This window comes from Sturnira hondurensis, unplaced genomic scaffold (assembly GCF_014824575.4).
Source record: "Sturnira hondurensis isolate 20B ecotype Veracruz unplaced genomic scaffold, ASM1482457v3 Scaffold0022910, whole genome shotgun sequence".
NCBI lineage: Eukaryota > Metazoa > Chordata > Mammalia > Chiroptera > Phyllostomidae > Sturnira > Sturnira hondurensis.
This window is the reverse complement of record NW_028095541.1, coordinates 1,931,143-1,958,038: the sequence shown is the minus strand read 5'-3', so window position 1 is coordinate 1,958,038 and position 26,896 is coordinate 1,931,143. Positions and strand designations below refer to the sequence as shown.

The window sequence follows — 26,896 nt, the reverse complement described above, 5'->3', positions numbered from 1 at the left end:
CAAAATGGAGACAAGCAATCTACTAGATGCAGAGTTCAAAACACTGATTATAAGGATGCTCAAGGAAATGAGGACCTCAACAATATAAAAAAGACCCAGTCAAGCCCTGGCTGGTGTAGCTCAGTGGATTGAGCGCGGGCCTGCGAACCACACAATCGCAGTTCTATTCCCAGTCAGGGCACATGCCTGTGTTGCAGGCCAGTTCCCGGCAGGGGACACACCAGAGGCAACCATACATTGATATTTCCCTCTCTCCTTCCCTTCCCCTCTAAAGATAAATAAATAAATTTTTTTAAAAAAGACCCAGTCAAAAATAAATTATAAACTAATTGGAATAAAGAACAACGTACAGAGAATCAATAGTAGAGTGGATGAAGCCGAGAATCAGTGATTTGGAATATAAGGAAGCAAAAACACACTCGGAACAGCTAGAAGAAAAAAAGAATTAAAAAAAAATGAGGATGGTAAGGAGCCTTTGGGACAACTTCATGTATACCAACTTTTGCCTCATGGAGGAGCCAGAAGGAGAAGAAAGAAATTGACAACCTATTTGAAAGAATAATGACAGAGAGCTTCCCTACCTTGGTGAAAGAAATAGACATACAAGTCCAAGAAGGGCAGAGAGTCTTAAACGAGATGAACACAAAGAAGCCAACCAAGACACCTCATAAACAAATGCCAAAGGTTAAAGACAAAGAATGAATCTTAAAGGCAAGGCGGCAAGAGAAAAAGCAGTTAATTATCTACAAGGGAGCTCCCAGAAGACTATCAGCTGATTTCTCCAAACAAACTTTGCAAGCTAGAAGGGACTGACAAGAAATATTCAAAATGATGAAAAGCAAGGATCTGCCTAACCCAAGATTACCCAACAAAGCTTTCATTTAGAATTGAAGGGCATATAAAGAACTATCCACAGAAGAAAAAGCTAAAGGAGTTCATCACCACCAAACCAGTATATGAAATGTTAAAGGGTTTTCTTTAAGAAGCTAAAAAATATGAACCATAAAATGGCAATAAATACATATCAACAATTGAATCTGAAAAACAAAACAAGCAGAGCAGAACAGAAACAGTCTCATAGATACAGAAAATATTTTGACAGTTGCCAAGTGGGAGGGGAATTGGGAGTGACAAAAAGTGAAGGTATTAAGAATTACAAACTGGCTATCACAGAATAGTCATGGGGATATAAAGTACAGCATAGGGAATACAGTCAATAATATTCTTTTTTTTTCAAGATTTTATTTATTTATCTTTAGAGGGGAAGGGAAAGAGAGAGGGAGAGAAATATCAGTGTATGGTTGCCTCTTGTGTGTCCCCTTCCGGGAACTGGCCTACAACCCAAGCATGTGCCCTGACTGGGAATCGAACCATGATCCTTTGGTTCACAGGCCCGCACTCAAACCACTGAACTATGCCAGCCAGGGCAACAATAATATTCTAATAACTATATATGGTGTTAAATGGGTATGAGATTTTTCTGTTGATCACTTAGTAAGTTATATAATGTCTAATCACTGGAGTGTACACCTGAAACTAATATGATATTGTTATCAACCTTAGTTGAAAAACAAAGGATGATTTAAAAAATAGTAAGTTTTCTTCTCTCCACAGGAAAAGTACCCAGAGGCTGTGCACCTCTTGGAGGGGGCCTCCTCCAGCTACATGGGGATCCGGAGCACCAGCCACCCAGGGTGAGTGCAAGTGCCCCATGGCATCCTGGACCTTCCTTGCTGGCCAAGTCCCTTCTCAGCAATCAGATGGTGATTTTCTGTTAAAACAAGGATTATAATTAGTAAAGGACAAATACAAACTACCTGGCATATTGAGAAATGTCTGTGGAACCATAACAGATATGCAACTGAAAGTGAGATAATAGGAAGGGGACTTTGCTGGGTGAGGGAGGAGTGGAATGTAGGGACAGTAAATGTCTGCACAGCTGTGGGTGAGCAAAAGTCCAGAAGGTGCTGATCTCACTTCAGGGGCCCACAGGGGACCAAAGAGGGGAGGCGTGGAAGTGGTGGAGCTGTTTTCAGCTTATTTCAGAAAAGTTCAGGAAGCAGCAAGTGTTGAGGGAGGGATGGAGGGATGGGTCTATTCTCTGGTGTCATGGACACCCATGAATGTGTATGTAAATGTACTTTGATAACTTGCACAGGAGTGCCTATATGTTTTGTTTGTTTTCAAGCCTTAAACTAGTGTCATAATTATGTAGTCTTCTGGGACTTGCCTTTTAGTAATAAAACATTTCCAAAATTCAGCTCTGGTGGCACCAGTAGCTGTAGACCATTCATTTTCCATGCTAATCCTCTACTAGGAGTGTGTGTGTGTGTGGTATATACTTATTTCTGTATTCTTAAGGTGTTGAGCATTTGGGTTATTCATCAACAAGCTTCTCTTGGGCATATACCTAAAAAGGTAATTCCTGAGTCATAGGGTAGATTCAGCTGTTACTGCCCAATTCTATGCAAAGTACTTTATCAATTAATATTTCCCATAGGAAATTTTAAGTTCCTGTTACTCTACATCATTTACTTCACTTGTACTGTCACACTAAAAATTAGTAGGTCTTTGTTTCCATTTTCCTGTTTGTTCATGATGATGAGCATGTGTTCATGACTAACCAACCATACATACTCTTCATCTGTGGGTGGATCTCTTTAGGAACAGGGTCAGCTGAGCACAGGCCCAGGGTGGTTGGAGAACAGAGCTCTTGCCTGGATGGGTGTCCTCTTTCCACTGCAGAGAGTTCACTTTTTTTTTTTTTGAGAGACATTTGTTGTTCCACATATTTACATATCCATTGGTTGATTCTTTTTAAAAATTTTATTTTATTGCTTTTGCTATTACAGTTGTCCCAATTTTCCCCCATTGCTCCCCTCTACCCAGCGCCCCCCCAGGCAATCCCTGGGGGTATATATATATATATATATATATATATACACACACACACACACACATACATATATATATATATATATATATATATATCTTTCCCCTACCTAGAACAGTTGTATTTAAACAAATATATATACATATGCATATATATATTGTATATATATGTATGTGTGTGTATATATGTATGTATGTGTGTGTGTATATATATATATATAGTTCAAGTATAATTGTCTTCATTTTCCCCCAACTCCCACTCCACCCATCCCCACATCCCACCCTCAATCCTACCTGCCTTTGGCTTTGTCCATGTGTCCTTTACACGTTTCTTGACAACTCTTCCCCCTTACCCTCCTCCCTCCTCCCTCCTCCCCTCTGGTTACTGTCAGTTTGTTCATTTCCTTGTCTCTGGTTCTATTTCATGCTTTACATGATCATGACTATTCTGTAACTATCAATTTGTGCTTTTTAATCCTTTCACCTTTTCACCTATTCCCTCACTCACTCAACCCATCTGGCTGCCATCAACCCATTCTCTGTATCTAGGATTCTGTTCTGTTTTGCTTGTTTGGTTTTTAGATTCAACTTTGACAGATATGAATTTATTGCTATTATATTGTTCATAGTTTTGATCTTCTTCTTCAAGATTGTTTAACGTTTCATATATTACTGCTTTGGTGATGATGAACTCCTTTAGCCTTTTCTTGTCTGGGAAGCTCTCTATCTACCCTTGGATTCTAAATGATAGCTTTGCTGGAGAGAGTAATCTTGGGTGTGGGTCCTTGCTTTCCATCACTTTGACTATTCCTTGCCAATCCCTTCTAGCCTGATAGTTTCTTTTGAGAAATCAGCTGACAGTCTTATGGGAACTCCCTCGTAGAGTACTACCTGCTTTTCTATTGCTGCTTTTGAGATTCTGTCTTTAACCTTTGGCGTTTTGATTATGATATGATTTTGGTGTGGGCCTATTTGTGTCATCTTGATTGGGACCCTCTGTACTTCCTAGACTTTCATGTCTGTTTCCTTGACCAAGGTAGGGAAGTTTTCTGTCATTATTTTTTCAAATAGATTTCTAATTTTTAACTCTTTGTCTTCTCCAGGCATCTCCAGATGCAAATATTGGTACACTTGTTCTTGTCCCACAGATTCCTTATATCATTGATTTTTTTCTCCCATTCTTTTCCTTCTTGCTGTTCTGGTTAGTTGGTTTTTACATCAACCCTACTGCTGATTCCCTGTAAATTGTTCTTTATTTCAATTAGTGTACCCTTCATTTCCGACTAGACCTTTTTTTTTTTTTTGCTGTGGAGGTACTTACTAAATTCCTTGAGCATCCTTATAACCAGTGTTTTGAACTCTGCATTTAATAGATTGCTTGTCTCCATTTTGTTTATTTTTCTGGAGTTTTGTTGTTCATTTGGGCCATGTTTCTTCGTCTCCTCATTTTCACAGCCTCTGTGTTTGTTTCTATGTATTAGGTAGAGCTGCTACGTCTCTCTGGTGTGGCAGCATGGCCTAATGTAGTAGGTGTCCTGTGGGCTCCAGTGGCACAGCCTCCCCTATTGCCCAACCTGGGTACTTGAGGTGTGTACTGCATGTGGGCTGAGTACAGTCTCCTCTTGTAGTTGAGCCTTGGTTGCTGTTGGCAGGTCAATGGAAGGGACTTACCCAGGCCAGTCAGCTGCAAGGGCTGCCCGTGACCAGTGACCACCAACCTCTGCCCTCCACGGAGGATCACCTCTGCAGCAGCCCAGTCCACAGAGCAGGGCTTACTTCAGCAGGGCCCTGGTGCACACTTGTGTTTTGTGTGGGGCCACTTGGCATAAGCTATAAAGCACTCCACAGCTGGATGCTTCTTGTGCCCTAGTGAGGGCTGCCTATGAACCAAGGTCAGCTGCTGCTGTGCCAGGCCTGAGGCCACTTAGGAAGGTACAGGGTCTCTCCAAGGCCAGCTGTTGCTTACTTGAGGATTCATGAAGATCAGAAGCATGTGCAAGACATTTTTATGGAAAAGGTATCGTTAACCATTTTGAGTTTGGAGGGACAGAGTATCAGAGCATCACCAGGGTGGGACAAACAGTGTTAGCCAAGTTGATGGAGTCTCATATGTGGTGCCCACCACACTCCGTGGTTCTGTGAGAGAAAGACTCAGAAGAGGAGCCATGGCCTCTGACAGCAGTTTTTTCTTGGAGAAAGCTGTCCCCCAGCTCTCGCCGATTCCAGATACTTCAGTTTCTCCCCATATGCCCCTGGTACCTTTCAAGCTGCTTCTCCAGTGCTCAGTTTAGTGGGAGTGAGTCTCAGTAAGTCCATGTGCAGGCCCTTTAGGAAGAACTGGCTGAGAACCAGCAGTTCCTTACCCCGACTCAATCTCTACTGGTTTTTACAGCCAGAAGCCATAGGGACCTAGTGTGGGCGTAGGACCCATAGCTCCCGAGATATCCCTCCCGCTTTTTATCTGCCACAAGTGGGTGTGGGAGCAGCCTGTTCCATGTCTCTGTATCTTTAGTCCTCCTATCAGACTGGATGGATGGATGTGGTTTCTTGAATTCCATGGTTGCAGGACCTCCATTTACTCAATTTCTGCTGGTTCTGAGTGATGGTTGTTCTATAGTTTAATTGTAATTTTGATGTAGTTGTGCAGGAGGTGAGCTGTGTTTACCTAGGCCACCTTCTTGGAGGTACCTGAATGGGGCCAGAACACAGAAAGGTGTCTGTTACACTGAACTCAAAGATGTGGGCTTAAAGTCAGGAAGGGGAAGGGGAAAAAAGGATGTCAGTCAACTTCTGTTGATCCACATGGCTTTAAGAACTCTTGTCCTCACACATGGACCACCTATTGGAAACTTCTTGGGTGAAATCACAGCCCCCAGTTCTGGGAAGACAGTGGCACCACCAGCTTCTACATCACTCATCAGCCCTGTAAGCACCCTACTCTCAGAGCCTCACAGTCCCCACCCCATCTTGCCAAGCTGGTCTTCAGGGTCTGCTCCAACTAGACAGGCCTAAACAGGAGGGGCCAGCCACAAGCCCTATGCCAGAGCAGCCACAGTGACTGTCTCACCCATATAGCCCTCAGCCCCAACCAGTATCCCATTGGTTGCTTCTTATATGTGCTCTGACCAGGGATTCAACCCACAACCTTGGTGCATTGGGACTATGCTCCAACCAACTGAGCCACCAGGCAAGGGGTAGAGTTCACTGTTTTAATTAGATTTTACAGGCACCTAGTGATGGGTTTTACCACTTTCAGGTTTGAATTAGTCATCGTTTGGAGGATACAAATAGATGAAGAAGGGAAGGTTTTGCCGAAGCTGGATCTTCTCACTGAAGTGCCGCAGCAAGGTATGGAAGGGTCCCGTGAGAGTGTTCTGGTGACTTCTTCATGTGCTCAGCATAGACATCTGCTTATTTCATCTGGTTTTACACGGCAACCAGAAACTGAAAATCTCATTATTGTGTTTTTACATCAGTTTTTAAAATGCTTTTATCAGTAATCAAAAAGTACATGCAGGGTGGTTGCTCCCCGAAGGCTCTCCTGGGCTGAGTACCCAAGGGGTAGGGCTTCTGTCTCTGCTTCTAGCACGCAGTGAGTGCTGCATTCACAGCCATGACATGGGTTGGCCAACTGGGGAGGAGGGAAGGGTCTAGATGAAGTTTCTTACCCAGTTTTTTTCTTTACAGCCCTGGAGTTGGACAAGAAGGGAGTAATAGAAACTGCTCCTCTCAGCTTCCGAACCTTGCTGGGCATGCTAGGTATTGAAGTGGCTGTAGAAAGCCTAATAAGATCGCTTTGCACAGAGGAAAACCACTAGTTCCCAAATAGTAACACCTAGGAGTCAGATGCTATACCAGGAAGCATGTGTTTTTATTGAATATAAACATTTGCTCTTTTCCACTTAGAAACCATACCCTTAGAACGTGTCTGTGCAGTTATGACACATTATATATAAATTGTCAGGACATGAAAAAATAAATATAGCTACTTAAATAAAAACTGCTAAACACTGATCTGTGGGGAGTGGCTGTGCACCCTTCCAACACCCAGTCTGAGGGCAGAGGCAGGCACCCACCACCTGGGGCTCTTGAAGCGTCATTGCTTAGACATTCCCAAGATACCCTAGGGGAGGTACACCACCCTTCTCACCTCCCTGCTGTGGAAAGCAGCACTTGGAGGCATTTACAGTGCCTCTTAGCAAGTCCTCTCACATTCTCTCTTCTTGATTATCCACAAAAAAGTGGAGCATGAGCTTAAAAAATACAGTAAGATAGCAAAGACTGCATTGTCCCTTCACACAAGATCGCAGTACCCATTCCTCCACACAGAAGAAACCAGGTTTTCATTTAAGTCCCCAAGAGTCTAAGTGCTGCACTGACCCCAGTCACCCATTTAAAATGTTAGAACTATTGAAAACATCCCAATCAAATGAACACCACAGGTAAGAAGAGGCTATGGTGGAGTGAATAGAGCAAAGCATTGCACCAAGACCTCCTAGCAGGGGCTGTCCATCTGTATCCTCTTCCCCCGAGTTTCAGACTGCCCAGTGCAACCAGGACAGGCAACCAGGAGGCTGCCCAGTTCACCTCCTCAAGGGGCTGGGGTTCCTGAGCTCCATGCACAGGGACCCAGGGTTCTATGCACATGGTGATGCCGGGCAAGACTGTGTGTCATGATCATGCCCCACCCCCTTGTCCCATGCCAGCAACAAGGAAGAACCTCCAGCCAAAACCACACAACCACTGCTTCCCTCCCCATACTCTGTGACTTGCATGAGAACACAGCTCCACTCATGTTCCCATAGGTGGAGTTTCCAAAGCCTCTGGACCCCAACACACTGACATAGATGAGAGACATATGTCATTTGAGTATCTTTTTAACCCTCTGAGTATAGAAGTAAAAAGTAAATGTTAGGAAAGAATCAAAGAATAAATTCTAGAAAAGCAGGCTTAATTCAAACAAGTGTAATTCTCAAGTGATCAGAAAATGTCCCCCACAAAAATTTACAATCAGCAAAATATTCTTATTTTCATATAATTCCATGGTTTCACTAATATTATTATTATATTACAATAAGCCTTCATTAATCCCTCAAAATGATGATATAAATAATAAATCTGTACAACCTACCATCGAATAAAAAACCAAAGCCCAAGATTCCCAACATCTTTCATAGCAGCGAGGCACACTTTTGGTGACCCTATCACAAACCCACTTGGTGCCAGCCAGGAGTCACTTATCTTGCATAAGCAGGGCCTTGGGTAGCCCTGACCGGGAAGTGGTCCAGCACATCACTCGAGGCTGCAAACAGTACATGTCTCTGTGAATCCCAAGGAAAACCCAAGGAAACCCAAGGAAAGAACAGGTACAGGGAGGAGGAGAACTCAAGACTGGCTCTGGCAGAACTGGCTGAGGTTCCCCAAACCCCGCAAAATGCCATGAACACAGAGCTGGGAGGAACAGAGCTGCTCCAGGTTTAGCAGCTCAGTGATGCAGCTCTGCTTCCAGCTTCCACAGCAGCAACTTCCGGTGAGAAAGAATGCCTTGTCTCCCCTAAAGTTAAAGACAAAGCCATTCAAGAAAGAACAGCATGACAGTCAGTACTTGCATGAGTGGTGTTTGCCTCTGACCTGAGTCCCATGGTCCTTGCTGATCCTGAACAGAACAGTGGAGGTGGCCCCTCCACAGGAACCCTGAGTCCACACTGCTTAGAACTGACATCTGCACCAAGAACACACTGCTCTGCAGCAGGGAACCACTAAACCTGTGGTGATGTGTGGCTTGCATGAAGAAGTAACCGAGAAACTCAGCTGGGAAAGTTCCAGTAGTATCCCTGTTTTCTTAAGTTTCTTAAAAGTCCAAATTATAAGATATATATCACAATTCAAGTTTTCTACATTAGAAGTCTTGTAGAAGATCTAAACCTCGGGTCTTAAAATAAGGCTTTTTTCATTAGAGATTAGACATGACCCTTTGGTGGAAAAGAAAAACTGTCCAGAGGGGTCTCTGGGACAGAGAATGCCACGGGTCTCACATTTGACATTCCTTGTCCAGGAAGATGTTTCTTCCATGCTGTGTCTCACAGAAGCAGTCCCACCTGAACAACAGTTAGAAAACAAAACCATTTACAGCCAAAGTCACCCAACATAAGAGAAAAGAGCTCTATTGTTCAACCTTCACATTTTATGTTCAAGTTTCAATGACCACAGGAAAAAAGTTAGACTTTATGGAGAACTAATGTACAATCTTCACTTTCCTTAAACCTAGGCGACATCATGGTGGTGTCTTTGGCATGTACAGTCTTGGAGTAGTAGTTGACTATCTTGCCATCCAGTATGTGCTGATGAGGGATGCTCTCGTAGGGTTTAAGGTCGAGGTCCAGTACAGACACGGAGAAGGCAAACCTGGATCTTGATGAAGGGACGATGGGCCTTTGATCAGACCTGAAAGTAAAATAAAAAGATTCAGCCTTCCCAGATCCTCTCATCCTGGCTCACAAGTAGCGCCCACTCTGTACATCTGTGTAATCTAATCTCCATCTCTCTCCCTTGTGCTCCTTTGTTTTAAGCTTCTGCCAAATAGGCACTTGCTCTAAAACCTGCCAACACACCAGGCGAGAGAGGGTTAAAGTGCAGAAAGATGACAAACCAATTACTTCAGATACTTACGATATTTCTCATATCCCAGTGGTAAAAGTGAATACTGAAAAAGATACTGCATTATAGGTCAAGTATTACAAAAGCTAAGGAAAAGGAGAAAGTTGATCTGGCCATTTAACAGCCAAATGGATAAAATGTCGAGAACAGACTTCATACACACCTCCCACATGTCTGGTTTCATGTTTTATTCTCAAATTGCATCTGCAGTGTTTTGTATTTTGTTTCTTGGGGCTTGCTTGTGTGGTTTTTCTAAATATCAGAAGAATCATATGCTTATAACAATATATAAACAATTACTTTTACTTAAAAACACTGAAACTAATTCTGAATTTTGTGGTAATACTATCAGTATTCTCAGTGCACAGTCTGGGTCCAGGTGACCGGTCACATGCACTGTATGAGCTCAGTGTGGCTGAAGGGAAGAAGTCAGGAGTCCTTGTTTCCCCATGCTTAACTACTTTTCAGAAATCACCAATAAAAAAAAAGTCAAACAAAACACCAATTTCAAAAGCTTCTGCCTGGGAGAAGGAAGGCTAAAAGACATGTTGATTCTAATCAAGGCCGAGATTCTAACTTGATTCCTGCTCTGAAATACAGCCAACAAGAAAAACAAACCAGGGCCCAGCAGCTGGGTTTCTAGCCAGTTCCTTCTGAACAGCAGAGAACACATTTGCATATTAAGGTCTTGCTTCAAAGTCTCCTTTCAGGGCCTAACACCCAAGCTCAGCTCAGCTGGGCTTCAGAGAGTCCATGTCTCCAGCCCTCACAGGGCTACACATCTTAAAGGAAACCTCAATTTCTCACTTTAGAACCAGCCAGCACCCAACCAGATGATGTGAATCCATCACACAACAGCTGGTGGGGGCATGGCCAGAGGGCCACCTCTACAAAAAGTCTGTCAACCAGAAGCTCCCCATGAGCCCAGTGTGTGACCCCTGACACCTAAATTCTGTGCCACCCTGGGGCTAAGACTGGTGCCCATGTGTTTCAGAACTTCCTGGGCTCGTTTCCTGGCTCCTATCCCTATGTGTCAGTTTTTGGAGGTTTTTTTAGGGTATTGGGTCCTGGGCCCTCAGCCCCTCACATTTCTGTACAGTGTTTGCATCCCAGCTGCATCCTTGCTTCAGGTAGGGTGGTAGATTGTAACATCTGTGTGATTTTCTCTCATCTAACATCACTAGCTTAATGCAGCAAATGGATTCATCATAACTAAGCACTGGGGGCATTTCAGGGAGGTGAATAACAGGAGTTTTCAACAAAGTAGAACATTTTTTTCTTTATTTCATTTGTACTCTATAAATGTCCTTCCATGTTTCCTATCAGAAAATGGACAATTCTATGCCTTCCAGGCAGCAGGATTCCTGGAAATGCTTAGTTCAAAAGCAAAAAAATGAGTGGTTAGACGCCAGTAACAAGTTTACCCTGACCCAAGAACATTTGTCAGAAGAATGCAGAACATTCCATAAATACTGTGTGTGGGGTTTTGCACCTTGAAGATAAATGCTAAAGATGCCATCTGTTTATAAAGAGAATGTTATTGGGTTCATCCGGAATTCCTAAAAAAAGATGGTTGACAATATGGTGTCTCTAGGGAGAGATGCTGCAAACAGGCAGCAGAAGAATGCACATGTTGTTTTAAAGGCTTCAAAATGACTCTGAAGGTGGACATTTCAGGGCCTGGTAGAGGCAGAGGAACAGGTCTATGGGAACCTACAGCTTCTCAGGACTCAGAGCCTTGACAAAAGCTTGGGGCTTTCTTTGAAAAAAAAGGAGTTTGCACCACACTATCCAAACTGCTTCTAAGTCCTTAGGGCATTTTCTTAGAAAATAATGGTAATCTTCAATTTAATAGAACCATCTTTTAAAATTATTTTCCATAAATGTCTTTTTGACTGAATTACAACTTTCTAGACAACAAGAATTAGTATATGGCATGATACCAAGCAGGCCTTATAGATCAGCTTCTGAACAAATGTGATCCCACCTGAGGATCTGTAAATATGGGGAAACCTACTGTTGTCAATGACGAAAGATTTTATCTAAAATCCTGTTAGACCAAAGACTTGTGATGCAGGCCATGGACACCTCACCTTTCATCCTGAAGACAAGGGGAGAGTGAGATCATGATGGAGCAATCCTTTGCAGTCATGGCAACCCGGTACTGCTGAACCTGTAGGGGAAGGAGAGGTCAGCCCTAGGCACCATGCCACCACATGTATGTACACTTCCTCCCAGTGAAGCCTGGGGACCAGTCACAGAACCTGGGGGTTGGGTAGGAAGCTCTAAGTTCAAAAGGTTCCTACGAGGCCAGCCCGCCCTCTGGCTTAACACTGCTAGCAATGTGTGGACCCTGATTCCAAACCCTGGGATTTGTCTTCAGTAAGGCAACTGCAGTCTGCCTCTGCATGAAAAGTAGAAGGTTGCCTCATAAACCACTAGGCTGGCCATACTGAAAGGGTTGAGCAAACATCACTTCAAACCTCAAGATGGTAGCACCAAGGTCTGTTTAGAATAGCAGTCCCCAAATTTTTTGGCACCAGGGATCAGTTTTGTGGAAGCCAATTTTCCCATGGACGCCCCAGGGGATGGGGATGGGGAAGGAGACAGAAGGCAGAGCTCAGGTGGTAAGGTGAGCGCTGCTTTGAGACACTTGCTGCTCTCCACCTGCTGTGCGCCCCAGTTTCTAACAGACAGCTCGGCGTGTTGGGGATTCCTGGTTTACAGCAACAGGATGTACCTCAGGTTGTATCAGACCCCAGAATGTCATGCAGCCACCTAGAATGATGCCACAGGCCGTGGAGTCACCAAACTGTGTATTCAGTCAGTTTGTCCCCACAAGACCTCACAGGCTGGCACTGATAGTATCGTAGCTTATGGATGAGGAAACTGAGACACAGAACCACCTATCCTGTCTACACTTCTGGGTGGTGACAAGGCTGGACTCAAATACCAGGGTCTTGGCTCTGAAGTTCTTGCTCTTACCCTGGGACTACAAGCATGTGTAGATCTGCACCTGATGGCCTGGAATGGCTTCCACCAGGGCTGCCAACTCAACCGACATACAGCAGGGATCGTAGGATCTTACTCGTAAAGCTGTATGCATGCTCCCATATGTGTTACACAGAAAAATCTTAAAAGATGGTCACCTCTGCATGGAATCTGGGGCATTCTTTCCCCTTTCTTCTTTGAGTTTTCCTATATCATTTAAATTTTTTTTAGATTGAATAGCTCTCTTTTATAAAAATAAACTGGTTACAAGAAAGAAAGTGGGCCTTATACTTTATCACTGGTCTCAACATTTGTGTGATGACAGATCATAACCTGTTTCCCCTTTAATCATTCCCATCTATGTCACTCAGCCAGGAGGACCTACCCCAAGAAAACACCCAAGCTTTACTTTCCCCAAGACATGACTGTACAGGAAGGAACAGGGAGAACCCCAAACACAAGTTATCTCAGACCTACGGATTGCTCTTTTTTATTTTTTATTTTAGAGACAGAGAATGGGAAACATTGATCTCCTGTTCTGTTCTACCTATGTACACATTCGTTGGCTGGTTCTTTTTTAAAAATATTTTTTATTTATTTTTAGACAGAGGGGAAGGGTGGGAACAAGAAGAGGAGAGAAACATCAATCTGTGGTTGCCTGTCACACACCCCCTATCCTAGCCCACAACCCAAGCATGTGCCTGACTGGGAATCAAACCAGAAACCCTTTGGTTCGCAGGCCAGCACTCAATCTACTCAATCACACCAGTAAGGGCCATTAGTTGGTTCTTAATATGTGCCCTAACTGGGGATCAAACCCACAAACTTCGCATTTCAGGATGACACTCTAACGAACTGAGATACCTGGCCAAAAACCTTTACAAATACAGGGAAAGAGGAGATCCCTTCCTTATACTGTTTTTTAACTAAGAAATCAGTTATTTCACAAAATACATAAAAAATAGTCCAAGGAATTACAAAGAGATAATATAAAAAACAAGATATAAAATAGTTATTATGTCTTAATCTGCAAGACAAAACCCAGAAGCCATAAAAACTAAAAGATTTGAATACCTAAAAATTAAAATATTTCATATGACATAGTCATAATTGAAATGCAAAAGACCTGTGAAAGAATGAGAGCAAATTATTTGCAACATATAAGAGATGATCAACACCAAGAATAGTGTTAATATGGGAAAAGAAAAGTACTCCAGGAAGAGGAAACCCAACAACAAAGGAACCAACAACAGATAACAACAGAAGAAGGTGAAAACCACACAAACCTCAACCCAAGACCTATCTGAAAATACAACTAAACAGTGGATAAACTACCAAGGGCAAACAACTGAACAAGAGCAAAAGAGAATCCTCAAAACCCTGTTCATGCAGAAGAACTAGCTTCAATACAACCTGCCCTCACCAGTACAACAAATTAAAATGGACAGTGGACAGACCCACCATTCTTTTGTGGGTCCTTCCCACGGGTTCAGCAGGGGCTGGGAAGGACCCACAAAAGAAAGACCCCAAAACAACAGAAACCCAAAAACAAACTCAGACCCAACATAAAGGACAGCCCAAGTCCAGCGAGCTGGGTAGATCAAGGAGACTGCACCACTGAATCTCACAGGTATTATACCACAGAAGTTCATACCATAAATCCAAGGAGCCAGAAGAAATCAATTTAAGAAGCTGAGGCTAACAAGAAGAGTCTCACAAACAGTGGGAAGACAAAGAAACAATCCCCCAATAAAAGGAAAGGAGGAAGCCTCATAAAGACTGCTAGATGAAATAGAGGCAAGTCAGCATCAGATATTGAATTCAAAGTACTGGTTATCAGGAATTTAAAAGAGCTCACAATGACCTATCAGAAACTACAGGGGAATTAAATGAACTCACTACAAACTATCTCAACATGAAAAAGGAAACAGAAACTATAAGCAAGGACCAAGAGGGAATGAAGAATACAGTTTTGGAACTGAAGAACACAGTAGAAGGAATCAAAAACAGGATCGATGAAGCAGAAGACTGGATCAGCGAGTTGGAGGACAAAGTAGAAAAAAAACTCCCAGAAAGAGCAAGAAAAGGAAAAGAGACTCAGAAAGAATGAAGAGGGACTAAGAACGGCAACACAACATGAAACGTAATAATATCCGAATAACAGGGATACCAGAAGGAGAAGGAGAAGAGCAAGGGATAGAAAATCTATTTGAAAAAGTAGTGATGGAAAATTTTCCTAATTTGATGGGAGAAAAAGTAACACAAATCCAGGAAACACAGACAGTCCCAATTAAGAGGAAGCCACAGAGGCCCACTTCAAGACACATCATAATTAAAATGGCAAAATTCTAACACAAAGAGACAATCTTAAAGGCAGCAAGAGAGAAAAAGGAAGTAACATACAAGGGAGCCCCAATAAGGTTAGCTGCTGACTTCTCAATAGAAACACTCCAAGCAAGAAGAGAATGGCAAGAAATATTCCAAGTAATGAGAACCAGAGGCCTTCAACCAAGGTTACTTTATCCAACAGGCTCTCAATCAAGATAGAAGGCCAAATAAAGAGTTTCCAAGACAAAAGAAGTCTGAAAGAATACACCTCCACCAAACCAGCTCTGCAAGAAATACTAAAAGGACTCCTTTAAGGAAAGGAATGAAAAGAGAGAGACAATGAAAAACACAGGTATAAAAATGACAATGAGTAAGTACCTATCAATAATCACTTTAAATATAAATGGATTAAATGTTCCAATCAAAACACACAGAATAGCTGAATGGATAAGAAAGCATGACTCACACATATAAGACACCCACCTCAGGACAAAAGACATACCCAGACTACAAGTGAAGGGCTGGAAAGCAAACGACCAGGGGAAAAAAGCTGGATAGCAATACTCATATCAGACAAAATAGACTTCAAAAAAAAAAGGGCCATAAAAAGAAACCCAGAAGGTCACTTCATAATACTCAAGAGAAGAATCCACCAAGAAGACATGAACATTGTAAATATATATGCACCAACATAGGAGCACCCAAATATATAAAGAAAATCTTAGAGGACTTCAAGAAAGATTTTGACAGCAACACAATTATAGTAGGGGATTTTAACACTCCACTGTCAAAAATGGTAAGATCTTCCAAACAAAATATCAACAAACATATTGTGGCATTGAACAACATCCTAGATGAAATGGACTTAACTGATATATATAGGGCCCTTCATCCCAAAGAAGCTAAATACACATTCTTTTCAAATGTGCATGGAACATTTTTAAAGATAGACGACATGATAGGACACAAAACAAGCCTCAACAAATTTAAGAAAATTGAAATCATCCCAAGCATTTTCTTCGACCACAAGGAACTGAAACTGGAAATCAGCCCCTAGGGAAAAAAAATCTAAAACACTCAAAATCATGGAGAATGAATAGCATGCTATTAAACAATAAATAGGTCAAGAATTAAATTAGGGAAGAAATCAAAAAGTTTCTGGAAACAAATGAAAATGTACTCACGACAACCCAAAACTTAAGGGACACAGTGAAGGCAGTCCTGAGAGGGAAGTTCATAGCAATACAGGCCTACCTAAAAAAGATAAAAACATTTCAAACAAACAACCTAACCCTATGCCTACAAGAACTCAAGGAACAACAACAAAGACAGTCCAGAGCAAGTAGAAGTGAGGAAATAACCAAGATCAGAGCAGAATTAAATGACGTAGAGACTAAAGGCACAATTCTAAGAATCAATGAGTCCAGGAGATGGTTTTTTTAAAAGATAAATAAAATCAACAAGCCTTTAAGCAGGCTCATCAAGAAAAGGAGAGGACACAAATAAACACAATCAGAAATGAAAGAGGAGAGATTACAACTGACACCACAGAAATACAAAAGATTATAAGAAATTAGTATGAAGAACTGTATGCCAAGAAATTTGAAAACTTAGGTGAAATGAACAAATTTCTAGAAAAATATAATCTTCCAAACTCAATGAAGAAGAAGCAGAAAACCTGAATAGACCAATAACAGCAGATGAAATTGAAGCAGTAATCAAAGATCTCCCGAAGCACAAAAGCCCTGGACCAGATGGTTTCACAGCAGAATTTTACAAAGCATTTAAGGAAGAGCTAACCCCTGTTCTTCATAGGCTATTCCAAAAAACCCAAAATGATGGAAGACTCCCAAACTCTTTTTATGAAGCCATCCTAATCCCAAAACCAGATAAAGATACAAGAAAGAAAGAAAACTTCAGGACAATATCGCTAATGAACACAGGCGCTAAAATCCTCAACAAAATATTGGGAAACCGCATCCAACAATACATCAAAAAGATCATACACCATGACCAAGTGGGATCCATCCCAGGGATGCAAGGATGGTTCAATATTTGCAAATCAGTAAATGTAATACATCATGTAAACAAAAGCAAAGACGAAAATCACATGATCATATCAATAGATGTGAAAAAAGCTTTTGATAAGGTACAATACCCATTTATGATAAAAACACTCAGCAAAGTGGGAATATATTCTCAATATAATAAAGGCCGTAAATGAGAGACCTACAGCCAACATTCTCAATGGGGAAAAACTAAAATCTTTTCCACTAAGATCAGGAACAAGACAAGGTTGTCCACTTTCACCACTTCTATTCAATATAGTACTGGAAGTTTTAGCCACGGCGATCAGACAAGAAAGGGAAATAAAAGGCATCCAAATCGGAAAGGAGGAAACAAAACTGTCATTGTTTGCAGATGACATGATAGTGTACATGGAAAATCCTATAGACTCCACACAAAAAAATGCTCAACCTAATAAATGAATTTGGCAAAACAATGGGATACAATGTCAGTATCCAGAAATTAAAGACATGCTTGTATACCAACAATGAAACAGTAGAAGCAGAAATCATGAAAAAAATCCCATTTGATATAGCAAAAACAAAAATAAAATACCTAGAATGAACCTAATCAAGGAGGTAAAAGACCTGTGTGCAGAAAACTACACAACACTGAAGAAAGAAATCAAGAAAGGCACAAACAAATGGAAACATGTACCATGTTCATGGATCGGAAGAATTGACATCATCAAAATGTCCATACTACCCAAAGCAATTTACAGATTCAATGCAATACCTATTAAAGTACCAATGACATACTTCACAGACATAGAACAAACACTTGAAAAATTTATATGGAACCATAAACAGCCCCAAATAGCAGCTGCAATTTTAAGAAAGAAGAGCAAAGTAGGAGGGATCAGAATACCTTATACCAAACTGTATTACAAGGCGACTGTAATCAAAACAGCCTGGTACTGGCATAAAAACAGGCACACAGACCAATGGAGCAGAACAGAGAGCCCAGAATTAAACCCAAGTCTCTACAGTCAATTAATATTCAACAAAGGGGGCAGCAACATAAAATGGAGTAAAGATAGCCTCTTCAACAAATGGTGTTAGGACAACTGGACAGCTACGTCCTAAAAAAATGAAACTCGAGCACCAACTTACACCTTACACCATACACCAAAAGAAATTCAAGGTGGATAAAAGATTTAAATACAAGCCGTGACACCATTAAAGTCCTAATGGAGAACACTGGCAAAAAAAAATCTCAGATATTTCACACAGCAACATTTTTACTGAAATATCCCCTAAAGCAAGGGACATAAAGGAAAGAATAAACAAATGGGATCTTATCAAAATTAAAAGTTTTTCCATGGCTAAACCAAACAGTATTAAAATAAAAATACAACCACCTGTATGGGAAAATATATTTGCCAATGATACCTCAGAAAAGGGTTTAATCTCCAAAATATACAAAAAATTTACATAACTCCACTCTAAGAAGACAAACAACCCAATTAAAAAGTGGCTTGAACAGACACTTCTCCAAGGAGGACATACAGAGGATCCAGAGTCACATGAAAAGATGCTCAATATCACTAGCTACCAGAGAGATGCAAATTAAAACCACCATGAGATACCACTTTACACCATTCAGAATGGCCATCATAAACAAAGCAACAAAGAAGTGTTGGAGAGGTTGTGGGGAAAAGGGGACCCTAATCCATTGTTGGTGAGATTGCAGACTGGTACAAACACTATGGAAAACAGTATGGAATTTTCTAAGAAAACTAAAAATGTATCTGCCTTTGACCCAGCAATTCCACTGCTAGGATTATAACCCAAGAACCCTGAAACACCAATCCAAAAGAACCTATGCACCCCGATGTTCATAGCAGCACAATTTACAATAGCCAAGAGTTGGAAGCAACCTAGGAGCCTATCAGTAAATGAATGGATCCAGATACTATGGTACATTTACACAATGGAATTATATGCAGCAGAAAGAAAGAAGGAGCTTCTACCCTTCATAACAGCATGGATGGAACTGGAAAGCATTATGCTGAGTGAAATAAGCCAGGAAGTGAAAGATAAATACCATATGATCTCACCTTTAATGGGAACCTAAACAACAAAACAAACAAGCAAGTCAAATATAACCAAAGACACTGAAATAGAGAACAGGTAGACAGTGAACAGAGGGAATAGGGGAGGGAATTTCAGGGGAAAAAGGGGAAGGATTTACAGGAACTAGTATAAAGGACACATGGACAACAACTAGGGGTGGGTGGAAATAGGAGGGGGGTGGGCTGGGCTGGCAGTAAAAGACAGAAAACTGTACTTGAACAACAATTAAATTTTTTTTAAAGTACTCCTAAAAGCTATGGACCAAATAAATTAAAATTGCCCATAAATATATGAAAACTTGCTCAATGTGATAGTAACCAAGGAAAGGCAAATTATAATAGTGAAATATTTCCACACATCAGATGGATGAAACAATAAATATATGTGCATATCAGTCAGAGAATGAAAGGGTGACACACTTCAAGTAATGCTGGACTATGTAAGAGTGGCCAACCCAAGACTGAGGTCAACTAGAAAAAGCTAGACAGAATATCATAAACATCTGCATGAAGACAGACTCAGGAGACCAAAGAGAATTTCTGGACCAGGGGCAAGACAAAGACATTAGAGTCTTTTTTTTTTTGCCTAGGCAAAGGGAAGGAGTGGGTATGCAACAGTTTTGTAAGGCTAGCCAAGAGGCACTTAAAACGTGCAACCTCCAGGGCTATGGAGACAGTAACCATGGTGAACTCTGGGTTAGTAACCAATATGCTGCATATCTTAAGAATGAGTGAGCCAGAAGTTGACAGGACTTACCAGTCACCAAAACTGGATTAATACAACCCTAGCTTGCCAAAGTATACTAGGCCTCTGGCCAAAGCAAACTTAAAATTCTCTCTGGAAGAAGATATCATCCTAGGGCTGAAATCATTTCTCAACTAATTGTACAGATAGAATTTCTGACATACAAGCAAAAAAATCCAAGTAGAAAACAAGATGACGTGAGTGAAGAAAAAACACGACAGAATGAGGACAAACGTGGACTCCAGCTATTGGAAGTACCAGACACATGTGCTGCTCTGCTCAAAGAATAAAAGACAACATAGAGAACTTCAAAGAACTGGAGACTATAAAAGTGTACCATTTGGAAATTCCAGAACTAAAAACTATAAAAATCAGTAATAAGAATTCAACAGGTAATTGGTTGTTATAGAATAGTTATGGGGATGTAAAGTAGAGCACAGGAAATACAAGGCACAGTCAATAATATTCTAATAACTGTATAGTGTCAGGTGGGTGCAAGAGTTATCAGGATGATCACTACTAAGTTATATAATGTCTAATCATTAGGTCATACACCTGAAACTAATGTAATGTATATCAACTGCAACTGCAAAAAAATTTAATGATTTGTTAAGAAGAATTCAACAGGTAATTTTAATGGTATATGAGAAGGAACTGAAGAGTCTCATATCATCAAACAGTAACAAAAGAATGAATCACCAGCAGACCTACACTAAGGGAATATGAAATGGAATTCTTCATTCATCTCAGAAACCAAAATGATTCCAGATATAAGCTCAGAAATGCAGGGCAGCATGAAAAGCAATGCAAGTGAAAATGTGGGTAAATGGACACTGATAGTATAAAACATACACAGCAACAACAGCAACATAAGTTAGGACTAATAGTAAAATGTGCTCTAAGAACTTTGCATTGTTCAAGAAGAGAATAAAGGAACTAAATATTAGACCTCAGTAAGTCAATATTGGTTGCTGCAATTGCTAGAATAAAACACTAAAACACAAGACTCGTTAACTTCCAAACAAAAAGTAGGGAAATGGCATGATTTAAAAAAAAAAATCTATCCAAAAGACAGTAAGAGAAGAGAAAAAGAAACCTAAAACAAGAGGGAAAAATTTAAAGATTTAAACCCAAGAATAACAGCCATTAATTGATAAAGACATAATGTTAGAATGCATAGGAAATCAAACCATATCATAAATACAAAGACAGAAAGATTGAAAATGAAAGAATAGAATAGAATAGAATATATAGGTGCAAGTTTTAACCAAAAGCATCTAGAGAAGTTACACAAATATAAGACAAAGTAAAGTTTAAGAAAGTATTACTAGAGATAACGATACTGAAAATGACAAATGACACTTGAAAATGAGAAATGCAATTTACCAGGAAGATGTAACAATTCAAAATGTAAAGCACCTAATAATAAAGCCTCAAAATAAATAAGAAACAAAAAAATCCATAATCATTATGTAAAGTTTCAAAACCTCTTCCTTAGGGAACTGGCAAAACAGTAAAATCAGTAAGGTTATACAAATTCTGAACAACACAAATGATTTGGCAAGTTATTTAATAGGCAAATACAAAACACTGTATCCAACAATTTAAGAAGACGCTTTCTTTTCAAATATACACAGAAGCATTTTTAAAAAAGAATAAGGCAAGTCGCAATAAATTTTGAAGTATAAAAAGCCAATTTCAACAAATTTCAAAGGACCATATAGAGTATATTCTCTAACTATAATGGAATTTTGCTCGTAATCAATATGAAAAAGATAATTAGAATCCCCATGTTTGGCACTAATTTTTCTTCTAAACTACTTCCAAGGGTCAAAGGAGAACCTTGATACCAATCAGAGTATGCTTTTAGTGAATGACACTGAAAATCCAGCTTGTGGAATGTAGCTAAAGTCATGTTTACAGAAAAATACAGGGGTGGGCAAAAGTAGATTTACAGTTGTGAATACACAAAACAGAGTTCATTCTTGTATTATTTAATTATAGCACTATTTTCCAATTGTAGACCTACTATTTTGTCTACCCCGTATATAGCTTTAACTATATTAGTTTAGAAAAATGGCAGCCAAAACTTAATTAGGTAAATATTTATCAGGAAGAAGTTATAGAAAAAACAAATCATCCAAAGAAACTTTTAAAAAGGAAATAAGACCAGAAACTAAAGAAATGGAAAATCATACAGTATGAAAGGAACAGAAATTAGTTTTTACAAAGTAAAACTGATAAACTCTTGGATGTATTTAGAAGACAAATACCATACATCAGGAATAAAAGTGCCTTTTCTTCAGATGTTATAAAATATTAAAAGATAAGAGAATATTACAAAAAATTATATGCCAAAATTTTGAAAATTTTAACTAAAACAAAGGTTTCTAGAAAATATAACTTACCAAAACTGACAAAAGAGAAAATCTGAAATTGAGATTAGAATTGAAAATTTCCCCAACAAAGACAACTATGGGCCCAGATGGTTTCACCTGTGTTTCGACAAAATAGTTAAGGAAAAAATAATGTAAGTTTTACCTCACCTCTTCTAGAAAAAAAGAATCAAACACTACTGAAATATTTTATGACAGGCATAACCCTTGATCTCAAGGCCTAACAAAACATTAAAGAAACTCATATCACTAACATATATGCAAGACTCCTAGCAAAATATTAGCAAAGCAAACATCATAATATAGAAAAAATACATCACTACAGATTGTATAATTACCCCATTAACAGAAAATAAGGGAAAAGTCATGTAATCATCTCAATAGAAAAACAAAAGGCATTGATAAAATTATATATTCACTTATGATTAAAAAAATTCTTAACAAATCAGGCACCGGCAGGTGTGGCTCAGTTGGTTGGAGCATCATCCCATAAACCGAAAGGTCGCAGTTTTGATTCCTGGTAAGGGCACATACCCAGGTTGCAGGATCAATTCCCAGTCAGGGCTAGTATAACAAGGAAAGTGATCGATGTTTCTCTCTCACATTGATGTCTCTGTATCTCTTTGTCTCTCTCTCTAAAAAGCAATGAGAAAATGTCCTCAGGTGAGGATAAAAAAATACTCGTAATAAAACAGGAATAGAAAAGAACTTCCTTAATCTGATAGTGGTTATTTATCTTTAAAAAATAAATGAAATGAAATCCCAAAATAATCTACAGCAAGCAATGCAGTTAAGCAAAAGAAAATAAGTAATGGTATGAGGGTTGGGTAGAAAAAAATCAAGATCAGATGCAATATGATTACATATGATGAAAATCCAAAAGAAGCTATAAATACATTGTTAGAATTACTGAGTTTAGCAAGGATGACAGATAAGAGGTCAAAACAGAAAAACCAATTGCAATCTACAACACTATAAAGATATTTTATGATACTATTTACACCTAAAACTATCAAATGTTGGAGAATAAATCCAATAAAACATAAGACCTCTCTAAAGACAGTCATAAAATGTTTTTTCAGATTTTAAATAACACCAAAAAAAGAAAAAAGAAAAGAAAATGCCTGTGGTGGAAGACTCAATATTGTATAGATGTCAACTCTCACACATTATTTTAATGTCAAACCAATATAAATCCCAAGATTTGTTATGCTTTTCCTTGTGGAACTGAACAAGTTGATTCTAACACTTACACAGACAAGCAGAATGTCAAGAAAGGTTAGGTATTTGTTAAAGAAGAGACATTCTTGAAGAAGGTAGAACTTCTTCTACTGGGTATCAAGACTTGTTATGATTCTACAGTGACCAAGACAACTCCATTTGAAAAGTAAAATCTTTCCTCATACTATACCAAAAATCAATTTCAAATGGACACCCACCAAACATGAGAGACAAAGCAATAAGGTTTATATAATACCTATAGATCTTTAAGGTAAATAAAAGGACAAGATAGACTAAAAAAGAAAAAAGATGTAAACTAAACTAAAGTTATGAACTTCCCTTCTTTTCTACAAGTTTTTTTTTTATTTTTCAATTACAGTTGACATACAAAATATTAGTTTTAAATGTACAGCACTGTGATATGACATTTATATAACTTACAAAGTAATCACCCCAATAAGCCTAGTACCGACCTAACACCATACATGTCAATATTATTGACTGTATTCCCTATGTTGTACTTTATATGCCCTTGACTATACTTAACTACCAATTTGTACTTCTTAATTCAATACTCTTTTTCATCCATTCCTCAACCACTCTCTCATTTGGCACTCATCAAAATGTTCTGCACTTGTGAGCTCAATTATGTTTTGTTGTTTATTTTGTTTTTTTAGATTCCTCATATAAGTGAAATAATATGGTATTTGTCTTTCTCTAACTTACTTCACTTGGTGTAATATTCCCTACAACTATCCACGTTGGTACAGATGGCAAGACTTCACACTTTTTAATGGCTGAATAATATTCCATTGTATAGACATACATCTTCTTTATCCATTCATCTGTTGGTTGTTTCCATATCTTGGCTACTGTAAATAATGCTGCAATGAACATAGGGATGCATGTCTTTTTCGATGAGTGTTTTGAGTTTCTTTGAATAAATACCCAGAAGTGGAATTGTTGGGTCCTTCTTTGTCCTATTTATAGCCTTTGGCTCTCTTCCCTTCTTAAAAGGATTCCATTAAGAGAGTAAAACAGCAAGCTACAGAATGAAAGAAGTCATCTATAGCACAATGAGCTTCTTTCCGGAATACATAAAGAACTCCTTCAAATCAATAAGAAAATGGCAAACAACCCTACAAGAAACTGGACAAGAGATACTTCACAAAAAAGAAAATACCTACAGCCATTAAATACTGAGAAGGTACTTACTCTCGTTACCACCACAAGCCACCACTACACACTCATGAGAATGGCTGAAGTTAAAAAGACCCACAACCAAGGGACATAGAGGGTATGGGACAACAAGAACTACCTCTGGCCTATTGTAGGGAATAGAAATAGTAAACCTGCTTTGCAATATCTGCTAAAGCTAAATATGCTCATTCCTCTGGCCTAGAAATCCCACTACTAGGAATATATCCAAAAGAGATGTGGGCACATGTACACCAAGAGAACTATATAAAAATGTTCACAGAAGTTTTATTCATAGCACCCCAAAATGAGGAACAACCCAAAAGTCCATCAACAGTAGAATGGGTCACTATAAAGTAATGCAAATACAGAAATATATAGAATAACATGGGTGATCTCATAGTGTTATACACAGCTAAAAATGACATGAGAGCTACATGCATGCTTCCATATATAAAGTTCAAAAACAGAACCTACTAAACTATTGGATACAAGTCAATACAAATAACTCTAGGGAAAAAAGAGAAGAGAATTAGCTGGACAGGAAACCAACAGGGATTCTGGCTGTATAATTACCCCATTAACCCCCAGTGTGTAATTACCCCCAGTGTTCTGTATTGGGCCTAACTGGCAGTTCCACAGGGATTACTTTGTGAGAAATCACTGGGCTGTACATTTTTTCTGTGCACTTTTCTGTCTATGCTGTATTTCATAATACAAATGGTTAATATAAATAAAAGCTAAGGAAATCAAAATGAAAATTTTAAATACTAGTAATACCTAGTGTTTTTGACAGCACAGGGGAAATGAGGGCTCTCAATTTTTGCAATAAGTATAAATTGGCAAACTGTTTTTGGGAGGACAATATGACAGAATCTATTAAAAATAAACCTAGAAATTTTATTTCTAAGAATCTATCTTATAGATATGCTTATATGCATAAAGGTAAAATTATAAAAATGTGAATATCACATTATTTTTAACTGTCACAAATTAAAACATCCAAATAAATGACATTAATATGACCATACTGAAGAGAAAAACATAAATCCACAAACTGGAAAAGCCCAACACACACTAAGCAAGGTAAATAGAAACAAACATACCACACCTTATCACACTGCACTAATATGTCAAATAACAAGAGAAAGAGAACTTAAAAGCACCCACATGGAAAATATTTACCTCCAAAGGAAGGACAAACTGATAGAAGATATCTCAGAAGCAACATACAGTCACATGATGTAGAATAAAATGGTGAAATGCTAAAAGAACAATAATCAACTCTTCTTTGGGTCCAGAAAAAAAACTACCTTTAAAGTCTGTGGACAAATTATAAACATATCCAGATAAACAGAGCATTTACCAATACAGTTTCACTGATGTAACTAAAGGATATATATATATGTATATCTCCTGTGTGTGTGTACACAAGTCACACATACAAGGTCTGTTTGGGAAAAGTCCAATCATTATTAATATAAGAACAGTTTGCACGACATCGATGTAACCTGGCAGCCAAGGACAGTAGACTAGAACACACATGGGTGTACAATAACAACTTCGCTGTACTAGTCAGTGGGGACAGTGGACACCATTGAGCGAGCATATGTACCATGTGGCCATCACATTCAAAATGAGCAAGAAGAGCAATGAATCTGCATCAAATTTTGCATTAAGCTTGAGCATTCCTCCTCAGAAACTATTTGGATGATTCAGAAGGCTGCAGTTATGAGCAACTGGTGATTGACAGCTTCATCACAACAACACGTCCACTCATGCATCAGGTCTCATGCAGAGCTTTTTGGTGAAACATCAAATCCCCCCTACAGTCCAGATTTGGCACACTGTAACTTCTGGCTTTTCCCAAAACTAACATCACCTTTTAAACGGAAGAGATTTTACACCATCAATGAGATTCAGGAAAATATGATGGGGCAGCTGATGGTGACTGGGAGAACTGTGTCAGGTTCCAGGGTGCCTACTTTGAAGGGAACTGAGGCATCCTTGTCCTATGCGCAATGTTTCTTATATCTTGCATCTTCTTCAATAAATGTCTTGATTTTTCATATTACTTGCACATGGGACTATGCAAGTAATAAGAAAAATTTTACCTTTTGGACAGACCTTCTACTTCAAGAAGAAAAGAACTAGGAACAATTTTAGGACAATAAATTAGACAACTTAGATGAAACAGACAAATTCCTAAAAAGACAGAAATTATCAAAACTGACTCAAGAAGAAATAATATGATAAGACCAATAATAACTAGACTGAGTTGGACATCAAAACACTACTTACAAAGAAAAGCCCAAACTCAGATGGCTT

General features: G+C 39.2%; 2 protein-coding genes across 6 annotated transcripts in view; one reads left to right on the top strand and one right to left on the bottom strand.

Annotated features, from left to right (window-relative positions):
- The window catches only part of CENPP (centromere protein P), a 286,410-nt gene extending 279,522 nt beyond the window's left edge, over positions 1–6,888 (top strand). The window contains exons 6-8 of one of the 2 annotated variants that reach the window (XR_005065114.1): positions 1,615–1,694; positions 6,149–6,453; positions 6,580–6,655. Coding sequence is in view for 1 of the 2 variants with exons in the window: in XM_037037156.1 (XP_036893051.1) it covers positions 1,615–1,694; positions 6,149–6,240; positions 6,580–6,710 (303 nt within the window). In the remaining variant the exon portion in view is untranslated. Of the gene's footprint in view, positions 1–1,614; positions 1,695–6,148; positions 6,454–6,579 lie in introns of both variants that reach the window. The other variant, XM_037037156.1, reaches the window with a different exon arrangement.
- A 954-nt stretch (positions 6,889–7,842) lies between these two features.
- Positions 7,843–26,896, bottom strand: part of IPPK (inositol-pentakisphosphate 2-kinase) — a 121,781-nt gene continuing 102,727 nt past the window's right edge. For 3 of the 4 annotated variants that reach the window (XM_037037142.1, XM_037037144.1, XM_037037147.1), the window contains 2 exons: positions 11,643–11,722; positions 8,031–9,336 (listed from right to left, as the gene is read on the bottom strand). In XM_037037142.1, coding sequence (XP_036893037.1) covers positions 9,111–9,336; positions 11,643–11,722 — 306 coding nt within the window. In that variant the 3' untranslated portion in view covers positions 8,031–9,110. Of the gene's footprint in view, positions 9,337–11,642; positions 11,723–26,896 lie in introns of all 4 variants that reach the window. The other variant, XM_037037143.1, reaches the window with a different exon arrangement.